Source organism: Rutidosis leptorrhynchoides, chromosome 9 (assembly GCF_046630445.1).
Source record: "Rutidosis leptorrhynchoides isolate AG116_Rl617_1_P2 chromosome 9, CSIRO_AGI_Rlap_v1, whole genome shotgun sequence".
NCBI lineage: Eukaryota > Viridiplantae > Streptophyta > Magnoliopsida > Asterales > Asteraceae > Rutidosis > Rutidosis leptorrhynchoides.
In genome coordinates, this window is record NC_092341.1 from 280833341 (window position 1) to 280861245 (window position 27905).

The 27905-nt window shown below is 36.0% G+C and overlaps 1 protein-coding gene and 1 non-coding gene across 2 annotated transcripts; both read right to left on the minus strand.

Annotated features, from left to right (window-relative positions):
- Positions 1-5271: 5271 nt before the first annotated feature.
- Positions 5272-7216, minus strand: LOC139866259 (F-box protein SKIP2-like). Its single transcript, XM_071854443.1, has one exon. The coding sequence runs from the start codon at positions 7214-7216 to the stop codon at positions 5579-5581; it is 1638 nt and encodes a 545-aa protein (XP_071710544.1). The 3' UTR covers positions 5272-5578.
- Positions 7217-21041: 13825 nt separating this feature from the next.
- LOC139869684 (small nucleolar RNA R71) lies at positions 21042-21148 on the minus strand. Its single transcript, XR_011766267.1, has one exon. It is a non-coding gene; the product is annotated as a small nucleolar RNA R71 (small nucleolar RNA).
- Positions 21149-27905: the final 6757 nt, after the last annotated feature.

Genomic DNA, 27905 nt, shown 5'->3' on the forward strand with positions numbered 1-27905 from the left:
TGTAGGATAACACGTTGCCGGATCCATCATCCGGTTCACTCTCTTCGGCCAAAGGTGTCATCATTTCATCGAATGCCGCAAAAGCCTCCACGGACATATTTCCATTCCCGTTTGCCGATGAACCGCCGTTTTTATCAACTTGAGAACCCATAAACAAGTTTTGAATTGTGTCCCCGTAATCCAAGTCATCAATATGATCTTTTAGCTTATAAATACCCGAAGTGGAAGCCTCTTTCGCCTTTTTTTCTCGACCTCCGATTAGCTTCACCAAGTAAACCTCTTGGAACATTTCTATTCGAGACGTACCAAGATTTACAAAAACCTTCACACGAAGGGGCCTCGCAGTCGCAATAACTTCTTCCACTACGACCAATCAATACCGGTAAAGTATCTTCGTTCGATTCTACCTTACGTTTTGCCAACAATTCTTCTTCCTTTATCTTCTTTTCCTTCTTCAAACGAGCCAATCTTACCGCAAACGTTATTATCATCATTTGGCTCCGAAAAACCATTTGTAACAACATCATCAACATTGTCTCGGCCTTGAGGAGTTTCTTTTGACTTCGAGAAACCTTTGTTGCCCATCTTTTGCATGATTACATCGGACCCCACAATACTACATCCATCATTGTGGCCCAAAATTTTGAAACCATCACAATTAACATTGATCCTAGTATCACTAATAGCAACCTTAGTTCTATGCACATCCTGATCTAAACAAACATCCCCACTGTTACTATTATCCAAAGCTACAAAACAAACATTCTCCATATCCTTTATATTAGGAAATTCTTTACTACATTCACTAACAGAAACCGAACGTGAACGCTTACCGCCGTCATCAAAAAACGAATTGAGCTCATTAGAAGGCCCCGGCCCAAGAGAAGAAACAGTGGGCTTCGACCCAGAAATAGAAATGGAATTCGGTTCAATAGTTTCAGTTTGCTTCAGCCCATGAGAACATAAGCTATCCTTACAAAGATCATCAAAATCTAAGGTACCAAACTTTAACCCCGAATCCAACAGTCTCTTGTCAAAGGCGAGAGCTTGATCATTCGAAGAAAAGGGCACGGAAACTTCACCTTTAGACTGAGTGACCGCTGCACCACCTGAGGTATTACAATCAACCGAAACAGGACCCTTTAATTTGTCAACAACCGAATCAAACATTGAACTATAAACCGTATCTTCTGGCTCTTTGTTCGACATATCACAACCCCTCCGGGCAGAACCATCATTCACCGTCATTCCGCTCGAGATCACAAAACGATTAGTAGAAACCAATAAACGTTGATCAAAAGCCTTAAAGGGAGCACGATTTAAACGGTCGAGATCTGAAATCTCCGAGACCCAAACCTCACATCTCGAACATGCTTTGTCCTCTAAGTCGGCGAGGATCAAATCATGGTTGTGTTTCACATTTTTCGATTTGACAAATGCGTAGAAAGAGCCCACACTCCCCAAAGAAGAAGATGAGCACGCCACCTCTAAAACCTCACCAAATAAATCGGCCACTTTCAAAACACTATCTTCTGCGCAAGTAACCGGTATCCCTATTAGCTCTAACCAAGTGAACCTGAAGAATGACTTGGTCGACTCCTCCAAAGGGGCAACAAGGGTAAAATCTTTTGTGCAGGAATTGATAATGTTATCAAAACTAACTTGATCACCACAAACACATATACAACCGAAAGGACCGAGCAAACAAATCTGAGAAACATGAGCTTGATAAGATATCAAGAAAGCCGATATCTCTACTAACAGCATGGAATCAACTATCAAAACAGACATCGATGTAAAATTTGACACAAGAGGATTAGGACGAATCTTACACGGTACACCTGAGAATAGAAGCAATTGGAGCACCAGAACGTCATCACTAGTGGGGATAATTACCTTAGTTAAGGATATATAAAATACCCATTGAATTGTTACTAGTAGTAAGCACTAATTTTCTTTGAATTCTTTATAAGAGACGGTCAATGGTAAATTAAATATGTCGGGTCCTCGAGGTTGATGTTTGTGTTCCGTCTTGCTTTCTTCGGTTGCTTTTGTTCCTTATTTCTTCGTGTAATTTTCGGTTTTACTTTGGATTAGTTAGATTATATGATTTTTCGGGACGTTATGGAGACTCGTTTATGATAGTTTTTTAGATGATGTTTTCTAGGTGCCAGCTTCCTGTTGAAGGCATTTTCTTTTGAAAAACAACCTCGGTTTCATCATTTTCGAAAAAAATAGTAAGTACTAATTTTCTGTTCATCTGTAACTGGTGGGGTTATCATTCATACCGATATACTCTGTTACATTTAGTTTTTCATATTTGTGTGATCTTATTCGATTCTTAACATACTTGATATCAATGCTACATGTTTGATTCGCTTATCTTAGCTCACAAGCAGTATAATTAACGTTTTAGTTTGGCTATCTATGAGCATTAAAGTTTTTCTTATCTGTTTAAGTTGCAACTTGTTTTATTCTTATTATTATATGATAAATGATAAATGTTTATACATGTTGTCAATGATGAATCTTATACGCATTGCCAATTGGCTAGTGGGACTAATAGGGATAAGTTAAACAATGATATTTTTGTCTTCCCAAACTAAATCTAAAAAAAAATGATTATTTTATATGATATAATCATAATCATGATAAATAATAATTGGGAGACAAGGTGACTTCTGACATAAAATTTGAGAAAACTGTATATGAAGGTTACGTCACATTTGCCTGAAGACAACCAGATAATAAAGCTTAAAAAATATGCTAATATAATGAAGAAGGTTGAAACCTGGATCATAAATTTAACGAATGGATAAATGTAACAAGAAATCCACCTATACTAATACTTATGTAGATCCGCGGCGATCAATGTTTTCGAAAAATGGTGTGTACAAAAGGAAAAATGGACTAACGGAGGGTGAGATGGCGCATTTCTATCAGAGATTATCAATCTAAAATGGGTTGGAGAAGGGATATATGCCTTCTTAGAGAAGTAAACAATACTATTAGTGTAGATATAATACTAAGTATAACTAACACAAGCCCTTAATAGGATATATAAGATATCTTCTCGGTGAGTAAGGATTATAGATTTATTTACATTTCACCTTCTCCGTAACTAATTTCGAGTGAATGAGAATTAATATTTTGTGGTATGTATTTTTCTAGGTAAAAGAGCCCGGTGAATATGCGGACACTTTTTGTTATCTAAAGACGAAGACTCTGAAGTGGGCGAACACTCGGCTCAGCGGGTGAACGTGTTGGGCTTCGGCTGTGCACACATGCTGACACCTTTGTGCGCTTTAGTTTTTGAATGTCTCGTTCAACATCACGAGTCTACAAGCCTTTCTCATTTCAGTGCTCGCCCTATGAATTACACCTTTCCCCATAGTCATAGTCCTAGGGCTGTGTCTCGATCTCCTATTGATCTAACCTTGTTCCTTACCAAAAAATTACAAAAAAACCTGAAAGGTAAACACCAAACGACAATGCGTTGTTTGGCTGTTATTATTATTAGAATAAAAAAAAAAATGAAACATCAAGAAGTTGAGTGACTAATGCCCTATAATCTAGGTATAATTCAAGACGCACATAACTAATAATTCCTAGACTAAATCAACAAGAATTATAAATATAAAATCCTTAGCTCAGAAAAAAAATCCACTCAAGACAATACTCGATCATCTGATGTGCCATATATCCTTCAAGCGATGAGCACTCGAAGCAAGAAGATCTATAACACCTTTCCATTCATCAGTACTAAGAGGGAACGGGATCAGACTATTAGTTTTCAGCCAAACTTCAAAAGGGAAATTAGTAAAAATACACTTTTTTCCAAAGTCTTCAATATACACATTTTTAAAAAAAAAATGTCAATATACACCATTGGGTGGACCATCATTTTGGTAGACCACTTCACAATGATTGTGAAGTGGTCGACCAACTTTCAAAACATGTAGTCAACCATCACTATTGAAGTGTTTGGCCATCACCATTGAAGTGGTCGACCAACTCCTCTTTTATGTTTGGTATACTATGTAGTCAACCATCATTGTGAAGTGGTCGACCAACTCATTGGTAGACTATGTAGTCGACCATCCTATTAAAGTGGTCGACCATCTCTTCTTTAATGTTTAGTAGACTACGTAGTCAACCATCATTGTGAATTGGTCGACTAACAATGGTCGACTACATGCAAAAAAGGTGTAGTCGACCACTCTATACATGCGGTCTACCAAAATGATGGTCGACTAATGGTGTATATTGCCAATTTTTTTTTGAAAAAGGTGTATATTGTTTGAAAACTTTGAAAAAAGTGTGTTTTTGCCAAATTACCCACTTCAAAAGCATACGTGCACACAAAGAAAAATGTGCTTGAGAATCCGGTTGTGATATTTTTTTTACACACATTGCACAAATATTGCACAAATATTGCACAAATATATATATAAGAATTCACGAAATATTGTCCACAACAAGAGTTGAACCCTCAACCTAATGATTGAAAGGGTCACCACGATACCGTTAGGCAATTGGCCCTTTGGTAATCGGTTCTGATTTGCATAGCAAACACATTAGGTCGCATATTTATGCTAACCTACACATCTCATGGTCGAATATGATCATGAGTTTTGAGTTTTTCTTTTATAAGGTGCCATACCATGAAAGATTGTCTTAGAATACACTGAAGAAACCAAACCAACACATACTAATGTACAAGATTAGAGCGCGGTCTAATGGATTCCCAAACAATTTTCACCGAGAAGTCATACAAGTTACCATCAACAATTTTCCATAAAACCACATCATCCTTCAGTTGGCTGCAATCACATATGTTGATTTCTATAATCAGAGTTTCGGTAGAGGGGACGACTTTCGCTATCATTGGGTAAAAAAACAATTCTTTTTGTTATGATAAAGGAATGAAAGATTGTCTACACCTCATCTTTCCTAAAACTCACATTCGTGAAATTAACTATTGTTGTTGTACAATGTTAAACTAATAGGTGATTGGAGTTGGATTTGTAAATGACTATATGTACCACACCATTACATATGGGACACTTACTATAATCTACAAGACTCGATCATGCAGTAGAAAAGTTGACAACTTTGGGTCAAGATAATCTCAGTAAACATTCAAATAAGAACAAAGCAACAAAAAGGGAATAAACCCACATTAGAAACTGCCAAATAAGACGCATGTAAGCATAAAAAAAAAGCAAAAAAAAAAAAAAAAAAAAAAAAAAAAAAAAAAAAAATACATATATTACCATATATATAATTCGTTACAAGTTTTAAGCAAAATGCCCTGTCCTACTAAACCACTCATTCTTTATGAACAAAACAACATCAAAAATACATCTTGAAGACACAAGGCACCAGGACACCATTGCATACGGCTATCACTTGGTGGACGACAATTGACAAACAACATTGTAACACTACATTTCAAGCACCAAATCCATTGCAGCATAATTAAATCAAATTCATTCAAATTCAAATCATAAATTATAAGGGAAGAATAATAAAAATGTAAGCTGTCCAAATGTGTTGTTTAAAAAGTGAAATAAGATCAAGTTCTACCATTGGAACTGCTATTACCAATTGACCATTTCCTGAATGTACTACTCACGAAACCCCTGCTTCCAAACAACCCAAATCTCGTCTTGAAAATGGACCCTCGACCACTAGCGCTAGTTAAAGGCTCGGGTTGTGCATCAGCAACATGACTAATTACTGTCGGAAACTCAACCACATCGTCTGCAGCACCACTATCACTCGCACTTGCATCCACATTTTCAACTTCAACCGCAAACACATCCAAATTAACCACCAACGATCCCCTTTTCGCCCTTAACAAATCCCCCACTTCACTCGTCACATTCCTACATTTCTTCACCTTAATCTTAACCAAATTCGGACACCCCCAAGCAAAAGCCTCGATCCCTTCATCAGATACAGGACACCCTTTAATACACAACTTCTTCAAAGCAACACATTTCGATGCGATACACAAAATTTCACTATCCGCAATTGTATCGCTTCCACATAAAGCTAATCTTTCCAACTTCTTACAATTCGTTGCAATAGCTTCCAAACTTATCGAGCTTGGATTCACACCAATCAGAACCAATTCTTGTAAATTCGAACTATGTTTCGCAATAGCTATTAAACCCTCGTTGCCTATCCTATTAGTCTTCCAACCATCAATGTGCAGTTTCCTTAAATACTTACAACGCTCGGCGATCGAAACAACGCCGACGTTGCTACATTCAGGATTCTTAACAATATGCAATATTTCCAAATTTAAACAATTCGATAACGCAGATAAACCGACATCAGTGACCTGAAGTCTCTCCAAATGAACTTCACTTAAACAATTATCCGAAACCGCAATCATTTCCAATAACTTATCCCAATCTCCTAAACACCTTAACAATTTCAATGTTTTCAATTTTTTCGAACCGGCAATCAACGGACCGAAACTCTGGCCGTTATAAAGCTCCTTGAGGTAAATCGATTTCAACGACTTACCGGCTGCGCCGGGACCGATCGGCTCCGGCGCGCCGCCGTCGGAGATGCCACGTAAGCGTTTAATAGATAGTTCCTCAAGTGAAAAACAGTTATCTAAAAAGGCGTTCATTCCTTTAGCACCAAACATACAAGATCCACAGCTGAATTTCTTCAATTTTGCACAATTTTGACCTAACGAAGCCATACCTATTTCGGTAATTTCACGGCAGCCACGGAGTTTAATGCGCGTGAGATTCACGCACCGGTGAGATATTAAATACAATCCGGTGTCGTTTATGCTAACGGATCTACGGTCACATCGTAAAGAGAGTTTAGTGACGGAATCAAACCGTGAGAAAATAGACGGAATTAGCGGGATGAGTTCCGATTGGGCGTTGAGAGCGAGACGATGACGGCTTTGACCTTCGACGAGCAGCCATCGGCGGGAAACGAGCGAACAACGTTTCCGGTCGCCGGAGGAAAGTGACTGAAAAATTAGGGCTAAACAGTCATCAGGTATCTCAGATGTATAATCGACATAACAAGTGTTTGTTGTAATTGGAGAGCTTGTTATATTGTAGATATCTGATCTGGATGAAGAGGATGATGTGGTCAGCGCGGTTGACCGGTTTTTGTGGTGGTGGTGGTGAGTTGACTCGGCCGGGGATGGTGAATGGGAGGATGAAGTTTGGCCCATTTTAGGTAAAGTTGTTTAAATTGATTTAAATAAAATAAAATGTTTTATTTTTGTGATGGGTGTGAAGTTAGTTTATGTATGTTTGGAATTGAAAATGAAAGATGAGAGAGTTCTTGGAAAATGGAAATGAGAACAGTCAAAGTAACGGGTTAAATGGGTTTGAATTGAACTAGACCCATCTTGAACCGGGGTGGCTATGATATGAGGGTTGTATTTTATTGTTCCTAATTTAATTTAGTTTTCATATTTCTTTTCGAGATTTCTAAATTAATTGATTAGTTTTATAAATAGATAAAATAATATAGAAAAAAAATTCATTTATACTCTTACTCTATTGATGTAAGATAAAAATATATGTAAAAAAGTAAGAGATGAAACTATAAAGTAAAGAAAGAGTAAATGTGATAGTCATTTTTTATTAAATTTTGTATTTTTTATCGGAAGAAATTAAGATGAGAGGAAGGGAATATTTTAATTTTATTTGGATAAGAATGAGTATATATATATATATATATATATATATATATATATATATATATATATATATATATATATATATATATATATAGTGGACCAATCCATGGATAAGCACTAAATGGGGTACAAACTGGATAAGTAAAATTTTAAATTTTTTTTTAAAAAAAACGATCCTTTAATATGCAAATAGAAGAAAACGAAAAAATTTTAAAAAGTTTTTTAACAAAATCGTTCGAAAATCGATGATGAATGGTAAAAATTGATGATGAATGGTAAAATTAACCATTCATCTGGTTAATTTATCCTTCTTTTTGTTCGCGATGAATGATAAAATTAATCAATGCTAAAAAAAAGCAGATGAATGGTTAATTTAACCATTCATCTGTTTATGATGAATGATAAAAAAACAGATGAATGGTTAATTTAACCATTCATCTGGTTTTTTTAGCATTGATTAATTTTATCATTCATCGTAAACAAGATTAATGATAAATTAACCCGATGAATGGTTAATTTTACCATTCATTATCGATTTTTGAAAGATTTTGAACTTTTTTTTTATGAAAAAAATTGATTAGAGGTGCATTTTAATGCAGATTTATGAATGTAAAAAAAATTCAAAAAAAAAAAATTTTATTTTGCTTATCCCTTTTGTACCCCTTTTAAGCTTATCCATGGATCGTGCCCATATATATATATATATATATATATATATATATATATATATATATATATATATATATATATATATATATATATATATATATATATATATATATATATATATATATATATATTGTTTTAATCAAGAGAGAAACACTTTTTTGAGAGAAGTGGTGGGAAGTAATTTTTTTTTCGTTCTTTTTTTTTCAAGCATTAAGATCACATGAATATATGAATATTTGAAAAGACACTTTGTGATAAATGCTATTATTTTAGCGGAAAAACGCTCGAAGAAATAAATGATGACATTCATTCCAATGAATGTTTTGCTCCTAAAGTTTTTTTTAAGGGGTTAGAAATTAGGGGTTAAAAATTAGGGTTTAGCTATTACGGTTTAGAAATTAGGGTTTAGATGGAATTTTTAACACGAATGGTTTAGAGTTTAGGGTTTGGGTTTAGGCCTAAACTCAAAAAACTAAACCCCAAAGCCTAAACCCCTATACCTTAAACCCTAAACTCTAAATCGGGCTAAATTTTGAAAAAAAAACACTTCAAACAAGATGAAAACAAAACGATGCAAATAAACTCTAATTAAAACATTACTCATGATGAATGTTATCATTTGTTTCTTCAAGCGATTTTTCGCCAAAATAATAACATTCGTCACAAACTGTCTTTTTTTAAATGTTCATATTTTCATGTGACCTTAATGTTTGAAAAAAAGAATTCAAAAAAAAAAAAGTTATTCCCCCCACTTTCCCCCATAAAAGTGCTTCCATATATATATATATATATATATATATATATATATATATATATATATATATATATATATATATATATATATATATATATATATATATATATATATATATATATATATATATATTTTAATCAAGATGGAAACCCTTTTTTGGGGGAAGTAATTTTTTTGGGTTTTTTATGAATTTTTTTTTCAAACATTAAAATTACATGAAAATATGAACATTTAAAAAAGACACTTTGTGATAAATGTTATTATTATGGCGGAAAAATGCTCGAAAAAATAAATGATAACATGCATCATGAGTAATGTTTTAATTAAAGTTTTTTTTAAGGGTTTAGAAATTAGGGTATACGGTTTAGGTTTTAGAAATTAGGGTTTAGATTGAATTTTAGCACGAACGGTTTAGAGTTTATGATTTAGGGTTTATGATTTTGGATTTATAGAGTAAACTCAAAACACTAAACCCTAAACCCTACACTCTAAATGAGACTAAATTTTGAAAAAAAAAAGCTTCACATAAGATGAAAAAAATGATGAAAAAAACTCCAATTAAAACATTACTCACGATGCATGTTATCACTTATTTTTTCGAGTGTTTTCTTGCCAAATTAATAACATTCATCACATTTTTTTTAAATGTTCATATTTTCATGTGATCTTAATGTTTAGAATCTTTTTTTTCAAAAAATGTAGTATCCCAGAAATTTGGGGTATTATTTTATTATGTGTTTAAATAGTAATTTAATAATACCGGGGGTGATCGAGATACTTCAGAAAGTTAGTGGTGACTTGAAATCTTATTATTTTATAATAATATAGTGAGTTAGTGGTGACTTGAAATCTTATTATTTTATAATAATATAGTGTCGGGAGCCAAACGTGTACCGTTGTGTGTATGTTGTGAGGTTATGCGCACTTTCACCAATTTAGTCATAGCTTTCTCGTACGAACTTGGATTGAGGCGATTCAAAAGCACAGACGACCCTGACTCAATCCCGGACGTTTTGGTGAAAGTTTCTAGCTGGAAAGGAAAATGGTGCACCACACAAATGCATAGGTGCGCCGTAGCTGTGTCTGGAAGTTTCAGGGACTGTTTTTCAATTGCTAAAATTATGGGGATTTGGGTGCAATTTTGCATGGAAGACTTTTGGGGCTGGAAATAGATCTGGAAAACTCATTTTCTCATTTTTCTTCATCTCCAAAACATCAAGCTTAGTGAGAGAAATATTTCTAAAGAGCGGAAGCTTCAATTGAGGAAGAATGTGTTAATTTCTACCCAAATTGGAACCCACTGTTTGTGTTGCATCCTTTTAGCTTGATTTTGACTCTTGAGGTAAAACAGTTGAATTGGTCTAACTTGAATCTTTTGTGTTGATTTGATTTAAGGTTTGGGTTTGGGTTAGTAATGAGTCATAAACCCCACTTCCTGTGTAATTTGGGGTTTTGGGTGTGTAATTTGGGTATGTAAACCCTAATGTGGTGGGTTAGGGTTTGATGACAAATTTGGAAGTATTTTTTAGTCTTGAATTTTGCGTGTTAACCTTTAGATTACTTGTGTGATGGTTGTTCTAGATGTTCATAAGAACATGTTTTGAGTCAAACTTAGGTGTTGGCTTTGAATTGTGTCAACGCTAGTGTTTATGTCAAGTTTTGGTGAAATAAGTACATAAGTACTTGGAATAATTTGTGTAATTGGTGATTTGGAAACATAATCACTAGCCATTAGTGATTATGGGTATTTTTGACTTGTGTCAATTTGAGTCACGTACCTTTTGGGTCAAATGTGGTGTTGTACTAGTTTTGATTAATTTGGTGCTTAAGCACTTTTGTTTAGTGTTAATGGGTGTCTTTTGAAGTTAATCACATGTTAGAAGTGATTTTTGGCTCAAAGTAGTGTTTAACACTTAATTTGGTGGAATAAATACTTGAGTACCTGATTTAATTGATTAATTGGTGTTTGGGAACTTAATCACTAGTAATAATGATTTCGGGTTAAGTTGTTTTGGTTTGGTTGGTTATGTACAATTAAGGTTAGAATTTCACTTATTGGATTGGGTCGAAATTGCCACCCATAGTGGTGATTTAGTTGGGTCCATTACCTAAATGGGCGGGTTTTTGGTGAGCAAGATGGAAACCCTAGGCTAAGGGTGTTGGTGTCGGATTCTCTTATAGAGAATGGTTATTTATTTGTTTGTATGCCTATATTTATATAGGTGATTACTTGCTTGGATGTGGCGTCTATGGTATAACATACATTACTTGTGCATGCGCTCCAAGGTGAGTGGAGTATTGATATCGCTCCATTTATATATGTTTTATTTCGCGATATCTATCTCACTTTGCTCGGTTTTTAACTATCTTAGAGCCTATTTAGTGTGTTATTGAGCTAATTGGTAAATTAAGGGCTAAGGAGTTGATTTGGTGTAAAATTGACCAAATCATGGGCAAAATTTGCTAAGAAAATGACAGGTGCAGGAAACAGCTCCAAAAGCGCCGCTCCTGAAGACCCAAAAGCATCGCTCCAGAAGGAAAAGCGGCGCTATTATGCACGATTTGTCTCCATATTTCATCAGTGAGTAGAAGCGCCGTTCTACATGTCAAAAGCGTCGCTCCTAATCAGCAAAAAAGTCGCTCCTTAACAAAAGCGTCGCCCCTGTTCAGAGCCAAAAGCGGTGTTCCAAAGTAAAAAGCGCCGCTCCTCACCAAGCCAAAAGCGCCGCTCCTGAAGTAAAAGCGGCGCTCCTGTCGCTGTTTCAGCCCAGATTTTCAGCACTATAAAAGGAACGAGATTAGCTCATTTTTCATATGCATCTTTGGGAGCAGCTGCTTAAGGTCCGAATTTCACATACAAAACTCTAATTTCATCATCCATTGGTGTTTAAGGGTAGATTCAAGGAAGCTAGCTCAAGAGTCATCATTGTTTAGCTTAGATATTCATCTTCTTTACATTTGGGTTGTAATCTTCACTTACATTTCATATTTTGCATTGATTACTTGTAATAACTTGAAGATGATGATGATTTACATTTATATGCTTATTATTAGTTTAATTTTAGCTATGATTGGCTAAATCTCTTGTGTTTGCTTATCTATGAATCTCTAATGCTAGTGTTTGCCCCAAATCAATTGATTATTGTTGTTTGAATGAATTACATGATCATGTGTTGTTGAGTTGGCTAAAGATCCATTGCTATGAGTTTGTTTTTGGCTTGACTTTGATTACATATGTTGTGTAGCTCTCTTAGTGATTTGAGAAGAAAATCAATATATGCTTCAACACCTTAGGTGATCTAGACAACTAGATTAGAAATTACAAATGATTGTGTTCTTGATCTAGGTTGGTTTTCAATTGGCCTCTAGTCAACATAATAATGCCGATTATCTTAAGTGATTTCGATAGTTGAGGGTTTTAAGTGATTTCAACCTAAGCTCAATCTCAATGACCAAATCATGCTTAACTCGATCTTAAGATATAAAGCTTATGTGAATTCGTGGAGTATCATTTGATTTGAGGTTTAGTAGTGATGCTAAATATTTAATAGTTCGACAACTAATGAGATAGCAATATAGAAAAAATGGGGCAAGCCAAGCATAGAGATGATTAGATAAGTGAACACGCCTTAGTTAATTTGTTTTAAGTCTTAATATTTCATTACTTGTTTCTCGTTACTAGTTTAATTGATAAATTTAGGTTTGTTTAATTGTGCAAGTTTTAGTTGTTAGTTAATATCAATCGAGACCCCCCAATCAAACAAACCCTACGACAATTGATAGTTCCAAATATCCGACTTACACTGTGTCCCTTGGGACGAACTTGATAAGAATACTTATGTAGCGACCCGACAAAATAGTCATTGACGGCGCCGTTAACTTAGGTCCCGTTGCGTGATCATAGTCCCTATATGAGACGCGTTTGACCAAAATTATGTCGCATTCATTTGAAACGTACAAGACTTGCAAAGTTTAGTTTACCAAACGGATCGACAACAAGTTTAAGCTTACAAAAGATGTATAGTATAAATGAAAATAACATGTGACATAATTAGTTTAAAATCACGGTTGCTATAAATAGCGTAAGTATGTATGCTTCAAGTTTGAATCCAAAGGTGCTATCACTAGCGTATGCATGTATGTTTGACCCCAAGCAAGTAATCAAAGTGTGCGGAAACATGTATCAAGTAGCCAAGTATGAACCTGAGAAACATATAGAAAACTGTCAACGAAAAACGTTGGTGAAATCATAGGTGTATTTGTAAACGTTGTTTTGAACCACAAGATTTAGTATTTCTATAACGTTGATTATCTAAATCGTTTGCATTTCAAAAGTATGTTTGCGAGCACCCAATTATCAAGACTTAACTTTCCTTCCATAGAACCCCATCACAATAGTGTTAGAACATACACTGTTTCTCGAAAATATATTTCATCCGCATAACGGTAGCGAACCGTCCGAATGAGGGTTTGTCAAACCCGTATGGCCATACAACATAAGTTCTCGCTTACACCCGCCAAGTGTAACTAATGAAAATCGAATTGAGAATTTTAGTTCAAACTCGCTGTGGAATGTTTGTTTCTTCGTACTTGTGTTCAAAGTATAAAAGTAAGTAGTACAAGATATAACAAAGTATATGTTTCTCAGCCCACTATTTAAAAGAATAAAAGTTGTTGAAAAGGTGGGACTATGATCTCACCTCGAATGCACGAGTATAAATGTACTTCACAAAGTAAACGTGTGCATGAAAGTTGCTTAGCCTTGACCTAAACAAGTAAGTTGTATCAATTAACCGGTCACGACACAAGGTCGGGAGAAATATGTTCAATTAGTCCTATGGCTCGTTACGACTCGAATATATAAAGCATGTGAATCACGTTGTCAAGTTTTATGCAAGAATCAAGTATAAAAGCATGTCATAACGATCGCATAAGTGTTTGGTTAAGTTTGACTAAAAGTCAAACTTTGGTCAAAGTCAAGTCGACGAGGTCGGGTCGGGTATTCGACGATTTTTATAAGTTATATATTCATATATGAGCATGTTAGAATAAGTTACATGTTACTCGGAGGTGCGTATCATAGTTAGAATTAAACGGCAAATGACCAAACGAAGCAGAAATTTGTAGTTCATCTGGACGGCGTCCAAATAGGCTGGACGGCGTCCAGATGTGAAAGCCAGGACGACGTCCAAGATATGGGACGGCGTCCCAATGAACTACAGGTTGCTGAAGCTGAAATTTGACAAGTCTCGAAACAAACTCATTTCAAACACAACTTATGAACCGAAAACACTCAAGACACGTATCTTATATCGTTGGAAAGGTATTTTGACGAGGAATATAACTAAATACATATCATCAAACAAATACATCATTTAAAATGACCAAATCCTCATCGAATGATTGTTAAAAGTTCATCATTGATGTTTCAAGTTCGTAAAACGCATTTTATGATTCGGGCAACCAATTTACATGTATTATATGCCGTTTCGAAGGTAATTTAACATACATTGCAATTAAACACTTTTTAACAATGTCTCATGGCATTCAAGGCATCAAAAGTTCATTTTAAAAGCTATCAAACCTTAACCAAGAATCAAGAATTTATCAATTTTGTAAGCGAAGCTTTTCTAAATCAACCTACACATCAAAATGAAGCTAATGATGCTAGTAACACTTTTAATACATGAACTTTAACATAATATCAACACTTAATCCTCCAAAATTCAAGATTAAGCACACCCATTTTTTATATTCAAGCTAGTTACTCAAAACAACAAATCAAGCAAACCAAACACATATTCATGTTAGACTTGAGCCATAGACACTAACTAACACCATTTCAAGTCAAAAACACTAAGAACATGAAATCTATAGTTTTAGAAATGTTACCCAAACGAGATGAAATTGGTACCAAAATGTAGAGGATGATGAGAGGATCATGAATATGTAATTTGTTTTGTTGTAAGCCTCCTATATCGAATTTAGATGATGAATGAATGATTTGGGTGTTATGGGTGTTCTTGCAACTAGAGAGAAAAGAGAAAAAGGGAGGTAGGAGATGGATGAAAGTGAATGAATGAGATGGTGGGTTGACTAGTTGACCTAGTCAACTAGTTTGCCCACTTGACGCCAATAGTCCCTCGAGTTTAAAAGCGGGTGCGTGAATTTACCAAACGAATTAATTTAAATACGCGAGAGTAAACGGGAGATGTTATAATCGAATAATGAAATATTAAGAACGTTAGTTAACGAAAGATACGAAATTAGATAACGAAAGATATTATCTAAAATAAAAAAAAAGACGGTGTTAAAAATAAATTTAACGGAAAAATGCGAGATGTTACATTACCCACACCTTAAAAGAAATTTCATCCCGAAATTTAGTTGAAAGTAGCAGTTGTTGTTTCCTCACCGAGATCTTGCGTTACCAATTCTACGGATAAGTGAGGGTACCTCCTTGGGCATTCCAACGAACTTGACCGTCGGGGTTTTACGTTGTTTAAAAGTTTGGTTTCAAGATTCATAGTTCTCCTAGGAAGTGATGGTTGTCGTCGATAGTAAGCTCATCGAAAAGGATAACAAGTTCTTGTTTCGCAAGACACGTCTTTAAGTTTGATACACAGAATGTAGGATGAATGAAATTTGTTTGAGTTGGGAGTTCAGAACGGTAAGCAACGGGTTCAATACGCTCCAAGATTTTCAAAATGATCAAAATATCACGGATTTAGCGTTCTACGTTTTTCGAAACGGATTACACCTTTTCGAGGTGCCATTTTTTTAACGTTATGCGGCTACCCACTTGGGGTTCGAAAGGTTTACGTCTAACATCGGCATAGCTCCTTTGGCGACTACGGGCCATCTCGAGTCCTTCTTGGAATTGAACGATCATAACGGTTATTTCATGAATGAGTTCGGGTCCGGTGGTTTGCTTGTCACCTACTTCGGCCCAACAAATAAGAGAACGTTATTTGTGACCATAAAAAGCTTCGAAAAGGTGTGACGTTAATACTCGTGTGATAACTATCGTTATAAGAGAATTCAGTTGAAGGCAAGGAATTTGCCCAAGTAAATTTGAAGTCGATAACATAAATTTGTATTATGGTTTTCAAGGTTTGAATCGTACATTTGCTTTGTTTGTCGGTTTGTGGGTGATACGCAGTACCCATGTCTAAACGTGGTCCCATGGCTTCTTGTAAGACACTCCAAAATCTAGAAGTGAAACGAGGATCTCGATCCGAAACGAGGTACATTTCTTTAAGTTACATTTGAACAAGTTTTCGTTTCTCAAGAATTTCGCGCCGCGGAAGATTTATCGGTTTTTGAAAACGTTTGTTAGAGCAAGTTTCTTATCGGTTTATGAAAAACGTTCGTTAGGACTATTCACCCTCGAGGCGAATACTTGCATAATGTAATACTTGCATAATGTGAAGAGTCTCTCTCTCCATTGAGAATTTAGATAAAAGATTTCCTCACACGGGAGTACGAGCGTAATGCGAGAGAAATTTCCGTGTCGATGTGAGTATAACAAGCATATTGTAGTTCGTCGATAAAACGGTACGAAAACGAGATAGTATACACGTGTATCCTATGTTTTGAAGTTAAAAGAATTTGTCATTCATTCGGAAGCATAGATATGGTTCGACAATAATCGAAGGTGTGTCCCTGGTATGGTTGTTATTAATATTCTCGGAGTTTTCGGATATCCAACAAGAAAAATGAAGTCATGTACATGGTACATGGTGGTGATTAAGTTGATCGAGTCCAATCACCATCACGAGTCATTAGAACTTTGGTATGACTTACCATAATATAACCACGTTGATCGAGTGTCGTTATATTATGCTAACTCATACCTCCATTCCCACATCACTCCATAACATCAAGTTCGTGTAATCGTGAAAATCTAAAATGAACCAAGTGTAACGACGTCTCTAACGTGACTCGTACTGGATAGAAAGAATTTGTGCAACTCTGAAGAAGCGTTTCCTGGGGGAAGTGCATAAATGATTGTTCACGTCAATGCGGTTCAAGTCAAACAATAATGTCCTTAGGTATGAAAAGAGTATCAAATTCAGGATAACAAATAGTACTCAACCGTAGTGATAAGTATTGATGACGATACTCACTTAGAGTAGTGATGGTGACTTTACAACACTTGTGGATAATAAGCTCAGACGGGGTGGATAACAACATGGGAGACAGCGTTCCCGAACTAGTAAACTAATGAAGTCGTCGTCATCTATACGTGTATGAGTCATGAATTTACGCGTGTTACCAGAAAGTGGCAGAATACGGATTCGTACGATGAAAGCTTGGTACCATTAAGAAGTTTGCCTAAGAATGATTTAAGTATAATGCACAAGTAGTCAAGTAAGTGCTATCTATAGCAAATGTATGTCAGAATGCAATGATTTACTATCCGGTTATAGTCTAGATTCACTAATGCATCCTAACGACTCTGTCAGACACACTAATGCACATCCTAGATCCCTACAACCAACGCTCTGATACCATCTGTAGTGACCTGACAAAATCGTCATTGATGGCACCGTTAACTTAGGTCCCGTTGAGTGGTCATAGTCCCTATATGAGACGCGTTTGACCAAAATTATGTCGCATTCATTTGAAACGTACAAGACTTGCAAAGTTTAGTTTACCAAACGGATCGACAACAAGTTTAAGTTTACAAAAGGTGTATAGTATAAATGAAAATAACTTGCGACATAATTAGTTTAAAATCACGGTTGCTATAAATTGCGTAAGTATGTATGCTTTAAGTTTGAATCCAAAGGTGCTATCACTAGCGTATGCATGTATGCTTGACCCCAAGCAAGTAATCAAAGTGTGCGGAAGCATGTATCAATTAGCCAAGTATGAACCTGAGAAACATATAGAAAACTGTCAACGAAAAACGTTGGTGAAATCATAGGTGTATTTGTAAACGTTGTTTTGAACCACAAGATTTAGTATTTCCATAACGTTGATTATCTAAATCGTTTGCATTCCAAAAGTATGTTCGCGAGCACCGAATTATCAAGACTTAACTTTCCTTCCGTAGAACCCCATCACAATAGTGTTAGAATATACACTGTTTCTCAAAAATATATTTCATCCGCATAACGGTAGCGAACCGTCCGAATGAGGGTTTGTCAAACCCGTATGGCCTTACAACATAGGTTCTCGCTTATACCCGGCAAGTGTAGCTAATGATAATCGAATTGAGGATTTTTGTTCAAACTCGCTGTGGAATGTTTGTTTCTTCGTACTCGTGTTCAAAGTATAAAAGTAAGTAGTACAAGATATAACAAAGTATATGTTTCTTAGCCCACGATTTAAAAGAATAAAAGTTGTTGAAAAGGTGGGACTATGATCTCACCTCGAGTGCACGAGTATAAATGTACTTCACAAAGTAAACGTGTGCATGAAAGTTGCTTAGCCTTGACCTAAACAAGTAAGTTGTATCAATTAACCGGTCACGACACAAGGTCGGGCTAAATGTGTTCAATTAGTCCTATGGCTCGTTACGACTCAAATATATAAAGCATGTGAATCACGTTGTTAAGTTTCATGCAAGAATAAAGTATAAAAGCATGTTAGAACGATCGCATAAGTGTTTGGTTAAGTTTGACTAAAAGTCAAACTTTGGCCAAAGTCAAGTCAACGAGGTCGGGTCGGGTATCCGATGATTTTTCTAAGTTATATATTCATATATGAGCATGTTTGAACAAGTTACATGTTACTCGGAGGTGCGTAGCATAGTTTTAATTAAACGTCAAACGACCAAACGAAGCAGAAACTTGTAGTTCATCTGGACGGCGTCCAAATAGGCTGGATGGCGTCCAGATGTGAAAGCCAGGATGGCGTCCAAGATATGGGACGGCGTCCCAATGAACTACAGGTTGCTGAAGCTGAAATTTGACAAGTCTCGAACCAAACTCATTTCAAACACAACTTATGAACCGAAAACATTCAAGACACTTGTCTTATATCGTTGGAAAGGTATTTTGACGAGGAATACAACTAAACACATATCATCAAACAAATACATCATTTAAAATGACCAAAATCTCGTCGAATGATTGTTAAAAGTTCATCATTGATGTTTCAAGTTTGTAAAACGCATTTTATGATTCGGGCAACCAATTTACATGTATTATATGCCATTTCGAAGGTAATTTAACATACATTGCAATTAAACACTTTCTAACAACGTCTCATGGCATTCAAGGCATCAAAAGTTCATTTTAAAAGCTATCAAACCTTAACCAAGAATCAAGAATTTATCAATTTTGTAAGCGAAGCTTTTCTAAATCAACCTACACATCAAAATGAAGCTAATGATGCTAGTAACACTTTTAATACATGAACTTTAACATAAAATCAACATTTAATCCTCCAAAATTCAAGATTAAGCACACCCATTTTTCATATTCAAGCTAGTTACTCAAAACAACAAATCGAGCAAACCAAACACATATTCATGTTAGACTTTAGCCATAGACACTAACTAACACCATTTCAAGTCAAAAACACTAAGAATATGAAATCTAGAGTTTTAGAAATGTTACCCAAATGAGATGAAATTGGTACTAAAAAGTAGAGGATGATGAGAGGATCACGAATATGTAATTTGTTTTGTTGTAAGCCTCCTAGATCGAATTTAGATGATGAATGAATGATTTGGGTGTTATGGGTGTTCTTGCAACTAGAGAGAAAAGAGAAAAAAGGGAGGTAGGAGATGGATGGAAGTGAATGGATGAGATGGTGGGTTGATTAGTTGACCTAGTCAACTAGTTTGCCCACTTGACGCCAATAGTCCCTCGAGTTTAAAAGTGGGTGCGTGAATTTACCAAACGAATTAATTTAAATACGCGAGAGTAAACGGGAGATGTTATAATCGAATAACGAAATATTAAGAACTTTAGTTAACGAAAGATACGAATTTAGATAATGAAAGATATTATCTATAAAAAAAGACGGTGTTAAAAATAAATTTAATGGAAAAACGCGGGATGTTACAACTTACATTAAAGTGCTATAATAACTGGGTTCTAAGTGCTAGTTAGTTGTGTGTGCTTGATTGTAGTGTTTAAATCAAATATATATTTAGAGGGTAAAAGATGTATATCGCATGAACGCGTCACACTTTCTTGGTGCCGCTGCCGGGGATGCGGTTAGCTTAGTTGGTTATTTGGTTTAAACTTTTAATTGTTCGATCCTTTCGTAGGGGTTCACCCTTACGGAGGTTACTTTTCGCATTTTATATTATTATTTTCATTTGGAGAACCGCTTGTGTTTGTGTTGTGATTGAAGGATAGGTACCTTTGGTGTATGAAAACAAGGTCTCACAAGGATCACGAATTCACACATCCATTTTCCGATCCGAAAAGACACATGCACGGGGTTTATAATCGTAGAGAAGAAAGGGTATTAAGAAAGAATTTCGAAGCTTTGCCATTTTGTTTAGAAGAGATGGATCCAAACGGTAATCCGATTCACGATGAAGAGGGCAATCCTAATGGTCCTCTGGTTAATCAAGAATTATTGAATGATCCAAACAACACACCAATGTGGAACACTAGATTGGTTGCACCAACAATGATAGCACCGGCTATTACAAAACCACCAATTGAAGCGGATAATTGGAAGATCGAGGGTAACTTTTTCACGTTAATCAAGGATACATACTTTCATGGGTTGATAGACGAAAATTCGTTCTAACATATTTAACACTTTAATGATCTTTGTGATATTTACAAAACCAAAAACGTCACCGATGACACTTTTAAGCTAAGGGCATTCCCCTTCACACTTCAAGGAGACGATAAAGCTTGGATGCGAATTTTACCATCCGATTCCATAAGGTCTTTTCAAGAATTAAGAAACGAGTTTATCAATCATTTCTTTCCACCGTCAAAAGTAGAGCGGCTTAAAATGGAGATTAATGGGTTCACGCAACGGGGTGATGAGAGTTTGTATGATGCATGGGTTCGATTCAAGAAGCTACTAAGAGCTTGCCCACCGCATGGTTTGACGAAGAAGGATTATATCAACACATTCTATCGGGGTTGTAATACTTTTACGAAGCAATATCTTGATTCTTCATCCGGTGGGGGTATTTATGTACAAATCACCAAATGCAGCCGAAATTATGTTAGAAGACATCTCGATCAACACGTATGAATGGGCACCTTCACCGCGAGATTTGACAAGGAAAAGTGTAGCATAAGTCGAGAGTGAAAATGGACAAGTGACGCTTGCAAGCTTGAACAATCAATTTCAAACATTTGGGAAAGAATTAAAGAAAATTCAACAAACGGTAGTTGCAATTGAAGGTATTTCGTATGCCCGAGAGACATATTAAATTAATGTGGCTAATGTGTTATGATCCAAGTCGGGTCATACCCAATAACAAGCTTACCAACACTTTATCAGTATTTAATCTTAACGACTGGATCGTTGAATAAATGCGCGACACTTGAACTTTAGAAAATCGGTTTTCTAAAATATTATCACTTGAGATAAATTATTTGAATAATTTATATTTAATTATTTATAGGTTTAAATAATTATGTGGTGTTATATTTTATAAATTGGTTTATAAAATGTAAATAAATTAACAAATGCATGTTTATATGGCAAGTTTTATAAAAATACTTGCAAGACTTCTTTTTTTATAACATGTTTTATAAAAATGAATCTTATTACTTACATGCATGTGGGACATTTTATGGGGTCTCCAAGGAGACATCCCATGCTTGTCTTTGGTTATTTTAAGACCACACAAGTGCCAAGGTACATTCTTATGTATTAACCAAGGCCTTGACTCAAGTGGGACTTGCAATACACATAAAATTGATAAGAAAAAAACTGCATACTGCTCCTTATTCTGCTGTCTTCTGGCCGTGAGATAGAAGGAGAGAAAGAGAGTTTATTTTGTGGTTTGCAAGCTTAATTTCAAGTGGTAATTAAATCCTAACCAAAGGCTAGGTGTTGGTGACAAGTTTGGGGTATTATCTCTTGAGGTTTCATAGTTTTGGAGCTTGCTTTCATCATCATCTTTCCAAACTTGCTGCTGTCCAAATTCAGCTCTTAACTCATCATAGAGGAGGTATAATCTTACTTCCTTGCTATTTTATGTAAGCATACATTCATGGCTTGATGACTATATGGAATTCATTATAAATGGTTAATCATATAAACTTGTTTTATTGATAATCTTGCTTCCGCTTTCTTAACAATTACAAGTTGGTTTTGTAACTATGTTAACCTTATTGACATGTTTTATGAACTCATTGAATTCCATCAATGGTATCTAGAGCCGAAGTCTATGGATTATGCTTCTTTATGGTCTTTAAACCCACTATATTTGCATTCCATGCACATGCATGAATATGGAATGTAAAAATGTTTGAGTTTGGGTGGGTTTGTAAGGTTGGCCGAATTCTTGGAGGTTCCAAGAGGGTTTGGAACTTGCAAATTGGTCATATTTGTTCATATGTTGTAGTTCACAATCAATGCCTCGACCTTATGTTTGAATGCATGTGTGTTTGAATGATTTGTATTATTCATTTGGCATGTAATAATTAATTTATTCATTTGGTTGTAATATTCATTCATTTGGTTATGTAATTTATTTTATATTTGGTATGTAAAGTAGATTAGGTTGTATTTTCATTTTCTAGACAAAATGTATTAGGATATATTTTGTAACAAGATGAAGATGCATGAAGATCACAAGGAATAACACAAGAAGCATGTGGATGCAAGGTTAAGTGGGAGGTTAAAACCTCTTACTTTGTGTTTTACCCATTGACCGGTGGCATTTTGTTTTCGGCTAAACAAAATGTCTACCAAAAGGCTTGATTGTGAACATTTGTTTTGCATGCGTGGTTGTTTTAATTTCTTGTATGATTGTGGATTGTGTATGTTACTACAACAAGTTATCACACAAGTTAACAACTAGCAAAACTAAAATTTAATTGGTTAAATTATTAACAACATGAAATTTACCAAACCACAATTTAATCGGTTAAATTGAAATGGCTAAAAGGATATTAAGAACATGATAATGATCATATGTATAAAATGGTTTATATCATGTAATTGGCTAAAATTACAAGACATGAAAATGGATTTCAAATGAACCATACACTAAATGCATGTTGGTGTATGGCATAAAAGTTTTCTTAAACTAGAAATAATGAAAACTTAAAATCCCTTTAACAACAAGGTAAACAAGTTAAACGCCATCCTTTTGTGTGACACTTAGACATATTAGGGAACTCATGATGGGATAAAGGTCACCTAACCATCATGAACAAACTAATATGATTAAGGTGAATTTCACATGCTTGTGGGATAAAGGTCACCTAACCATTTGTATGTTAAGTTTACACGTCTAAACAAGTAGGACGACTTGATTTGGAAATCATGAACTTAGGGTCACCGAAGCATGATGAACAAATAGGCGTTGATGGGATAATATGCCATGCAAAAGGATTGCATGATCCCATAACTTAGAAGTTGCAAAAGGATTGCAATTGTCATATAATGACTACCTAGCTAAATCAAATGACGGGATAAAGGTCACCTAACCGAAATTTGGTTTACCGTTGGATTCTAAAATTTAATAAATAGCAATTGGATTTAAAGGGTATTGATTGTTAAATTAAAATTAATACTTAAACAACTTTGTTAAATTTTGTAGATGGCCGCCAATAACAACAACATCCCAAACGCACCAATCAACTTTAACAACCTATCGTTGAGGTCAATCCTCGAAAAGTAAAAACTCAACCATACGAACTTCATGGATTGGTTCTGCAATCTAAGAATTGTCCTCAAACTTGAGGATAGGGCGTATGTGTTGGAAGACCCCATTCCCGATCAACCGGACGAGGATGATACGGAAGGCATGGCTTATTGGGAGAAATATTGCACCGATTCGTTGCAAGTTTCTTGCCTCATGCTTGGGACTATGATACCCGAACTCCAAAAGGACTTCGAGCATCATAGTGCATATGACATGATCACACAGTTGAAGGAGATGTTCCTTCAACAAGCTCGTGTCGAGCGCTTTAAAACGGTCCGAGCGCTTCATGCTTGTCGAATGGATGACACCCAATCCGTTTCATCTTATGTCCTTAAGATGAAAAGCCTAATTGATCGAGCGAACCGTCTAAATTGCAACGTGTCTAATGAATTAGCCACGGACCTTATCCTTAACTCATTGTCAAAGAGGTTTGACACATTCGTGTTAAATTATAACATGAATGGTTGGGATAAAAGCATTGGCGAATTACATGCCATGCTTAAGACGACCGAAGCGAGCATGGGTAAAAGGGCTTCACCCATGTTTATGATCAATGAAGGCGGGTTCAAAAACAATAACACTTCTAAGCCGAAGGCGGCTAAGAGGAAAGAACCCGCCTACCAAGGCAAGGGCAAGGGAAAGGGGAAGATGGTTACCCCAACCAACAACAACAAGAAGCAAAAGGTTGCCGGTAAAGCTAACCCCAAGGAAGATCCGTGCTTCGGTTGCGGTGAAATGGGTCACTGGAAATGAAACTGCCCGGCCTACCTTAAGGAGTTGAAGGAAAAGAGGGATGCATTGCAAACCTCAGGTAATGTATATATGGTATACATTGAGCTTAGTATTACTTCTTCTAATAGTATTAGACACAGGATGTGGAACTCATATTTGCAATTCTTTGCAGGGGTTCAAAAGAAGTGATCAGGATACGGTAACAACAAGTCTCTTCATAGGAAATGGAGCAGGGTGCAAGTGAAAGCTCAAGGAGACTTTGTTTTGAAGCTACCAAGTGGTTTGGAGCTTATTTTGAAAAATGTTTTGTATGCACCCGATTTATCACGAAACATTATTTCTGTATCCCGTTTGAAACAATGTGGTTTTAATCTTAATTTCATTAATGATGATATCCATGTTTCTTTAGATAATGTGTTCTATTTTAAGGCTTCGCCTTTGAATGGTATTTATGAATTGGTTCATGATGACACATCACATGATAGCTCAATATTCCATACAAACACCAAGAAACTCAAAAGGAATTTGAGTGATTCCTACTTATGGCATTGTCGCCTTGGTCACATAAACAAGAATCGAATGCATACACTTCAAAAGAATGGACTTTTGAAATCAAATGAACTAGACTCATTTGATGTATGTGAATCTTGTTTACAAGGCAAAATGACTAAAGCACCTTTCAAAGGGACCTATGAAAGGGCTAAAGACTTATTGGGATTAATAGATTCGGATGTATGTGGACCCTTTAAGCCCATAACTAGGAATGGTGAAAGATACTTCGTTACTTTCATTGATGACTTCAGTCATTTCGGATATGTCTACTTATTAAGACACAAGGACGAAACTTTTGAAGCATTCAAAGAGTATCAAAACGAAGTACAAAATCAACTCAATAAGACAATCTAGGTACTTCGTACCGATAGAGGAGGTGAATACCTAAGCGATGCTTTCCAAGATCATCTTAGAAGTTGTGGGATTATCTCGCAACTCACTCCTCCTGGAACACCCCAGCTAAATGGAGTTTCCGAGAGGAGGAACCGAAACCTAATGGATATGGTTCGATCTATGATGGCTAGAAGCTCGTTACCTCTATCATTTTGGGGTTATTGTCTATGATCCGCGGCACGTATTTTAAATATGGACCCAACCAAGAAAGTGGAACGAACTCCTCATGAGATGTGATTTGGAAAACCTCCATCTCTATCATACTTAAAGGTATGGGGACGTGAAGCTTATCCTAAGCGTTACGTCCCTAATAAGTTGAATGCTCGATCCACGAAGTATATCTTCATAGGATATCCCAAGGATAATATGGGATATTATTTCTATGATCCTTCCGAGCAGAATGTATTTGTTGCTCGGAAGGTAGAATTCCTTGAAACTAAGTTCTTAATGGAAGGCGAAAGTGAAAGGAAAATAAATCTTGAAGAGATTCAAGATCAAGTAGATGATACACAATTGGTTGACACTAGCACTCAACATGAAAATGTTGAGAATGATCAAATGGATGATCAAAATACACAAGACGTTCGCAGATCTGGTAGGATTAGTAATCCTCCTGAGAGATATGGGTTTCTCATGGATGGTTGCTATGTGGTTGATTTGGATGAACCAGCAAACTACCAAGATGCTTTATCAAGGATTGATAAGGATAAATGGCAGGAAGCCATGAACGCTGAGATGCAATCCATGTATGACAATCAAGTTTGGGAACTTGTTGCACAACCTACTGGCTCTAGGCTAGTTGATTGTAAATGGCTTTTCAAAATGAAAACCGACATACATGGAAACTTGGATACATATAAAGCTAGACTTGTAGCAAAAGGTTTCACTCAAACTCAAGGGGTTGACTATGATGAAACTTTTTCGCCTGTGACAATGCTAAAGTCTATTAGGATATTATTTGCCATTGCTGCTCATTATGATTATGAAATATGGCAAATGGATGTCAAGATCGCTTTTCTAAATGGATATCTTGTGGAAGATGTCTATATGGTTCAGCCTAAAGGTTTTGTTGATCCGAAATATCCTAAAAAGGTATGCAAGTTAAAGAAGTCAATCTACGGATTGAAACACGCATCTAGAATGTGGAATCATCGTTTTAATGAGGAAGCCGAGAAATTTGGCTTCATCAAAAATGGTGATGAAGCTTGTGTATACAAAAAAAGCTAGTGGGAGCACTATCATGTTCCTTGTACTATATGTGGATGATATATTGTTATTTGGAAATGATATTCCGGCAATAGAAGGTTTCAAAACTTGGCTAAGTAAATGCTTCTCCATTAGGAATCTTGGAGAAGCACAATACGTCTTGGGGATTGGGATTTACAGAATAGATCCAAGAAACTGATAGGTTTGAATCAAAGTGCATACATTGAAAAGGTCTTGAAAAGGTTCAAGATGGAGAACTCTAAGAGTGGTTTGGTACCTATTCAAAGAGGAACGCCTCTCAGTTCATCTCAGTGTCCTACCACGAAAGATGAACAAGAGAGAATGAAGAGAGTCCCGTATGCATCTGCTATTGGGTCAATCATGTATGCAATGATATGCACTAGACCGGATGTGTCATGCGCTCTCAGATTGACAAGTAGATACCAGAATAACCCAGGAAATAGTCATTGGATTGCTGTTAAAAGTATATTGAAATACCTTAGAAGGACTAAGGATATGTTTCTAATATACGGGCCTGGTGAGGAGGAACTTGCTGTAAAGGGTTACGTGGACGCGAGTTTCCAAACTGATCGAGATGATTCTCGATCACATTCCGGTTATGTCTTCACATTAAATGGAGGTGCGGTCTCTTGGAAGAGTTCAAAACAGGATTTTGTTGCATTATCCACTACAGAGTCGGAGTACATTGCCGCCTCATTGGCAGCTCAGGAAGCTGCATGGATGAAGAAATTCATCGACGACTTAGGAGTAGTCCCTTCCATTCAGGACCCTCTTGAGATCTTTTGTGACAACGAGGGTGCGATTGCTCAAATCAAGGAACCTCGTGCTCCCCAAAAGACCCGTCACATTGAGCGAAGATTCAACTACATAAGGGATGAAGTTGAAAAGGGAAAGATATGTATTCGCAAAGTTCACACAGATCTTAATATAGCGGATCCTCTCACGAAGCTCTTACATGGAGCAAAACATGCAGGACATGTTTGTGCATTAGGGCTTCGACATTCTAGTGATTGGTCATGATCTATTTTAAGTATTGTAACGGAATGAAATTTGTTCAAACTCATCAATAT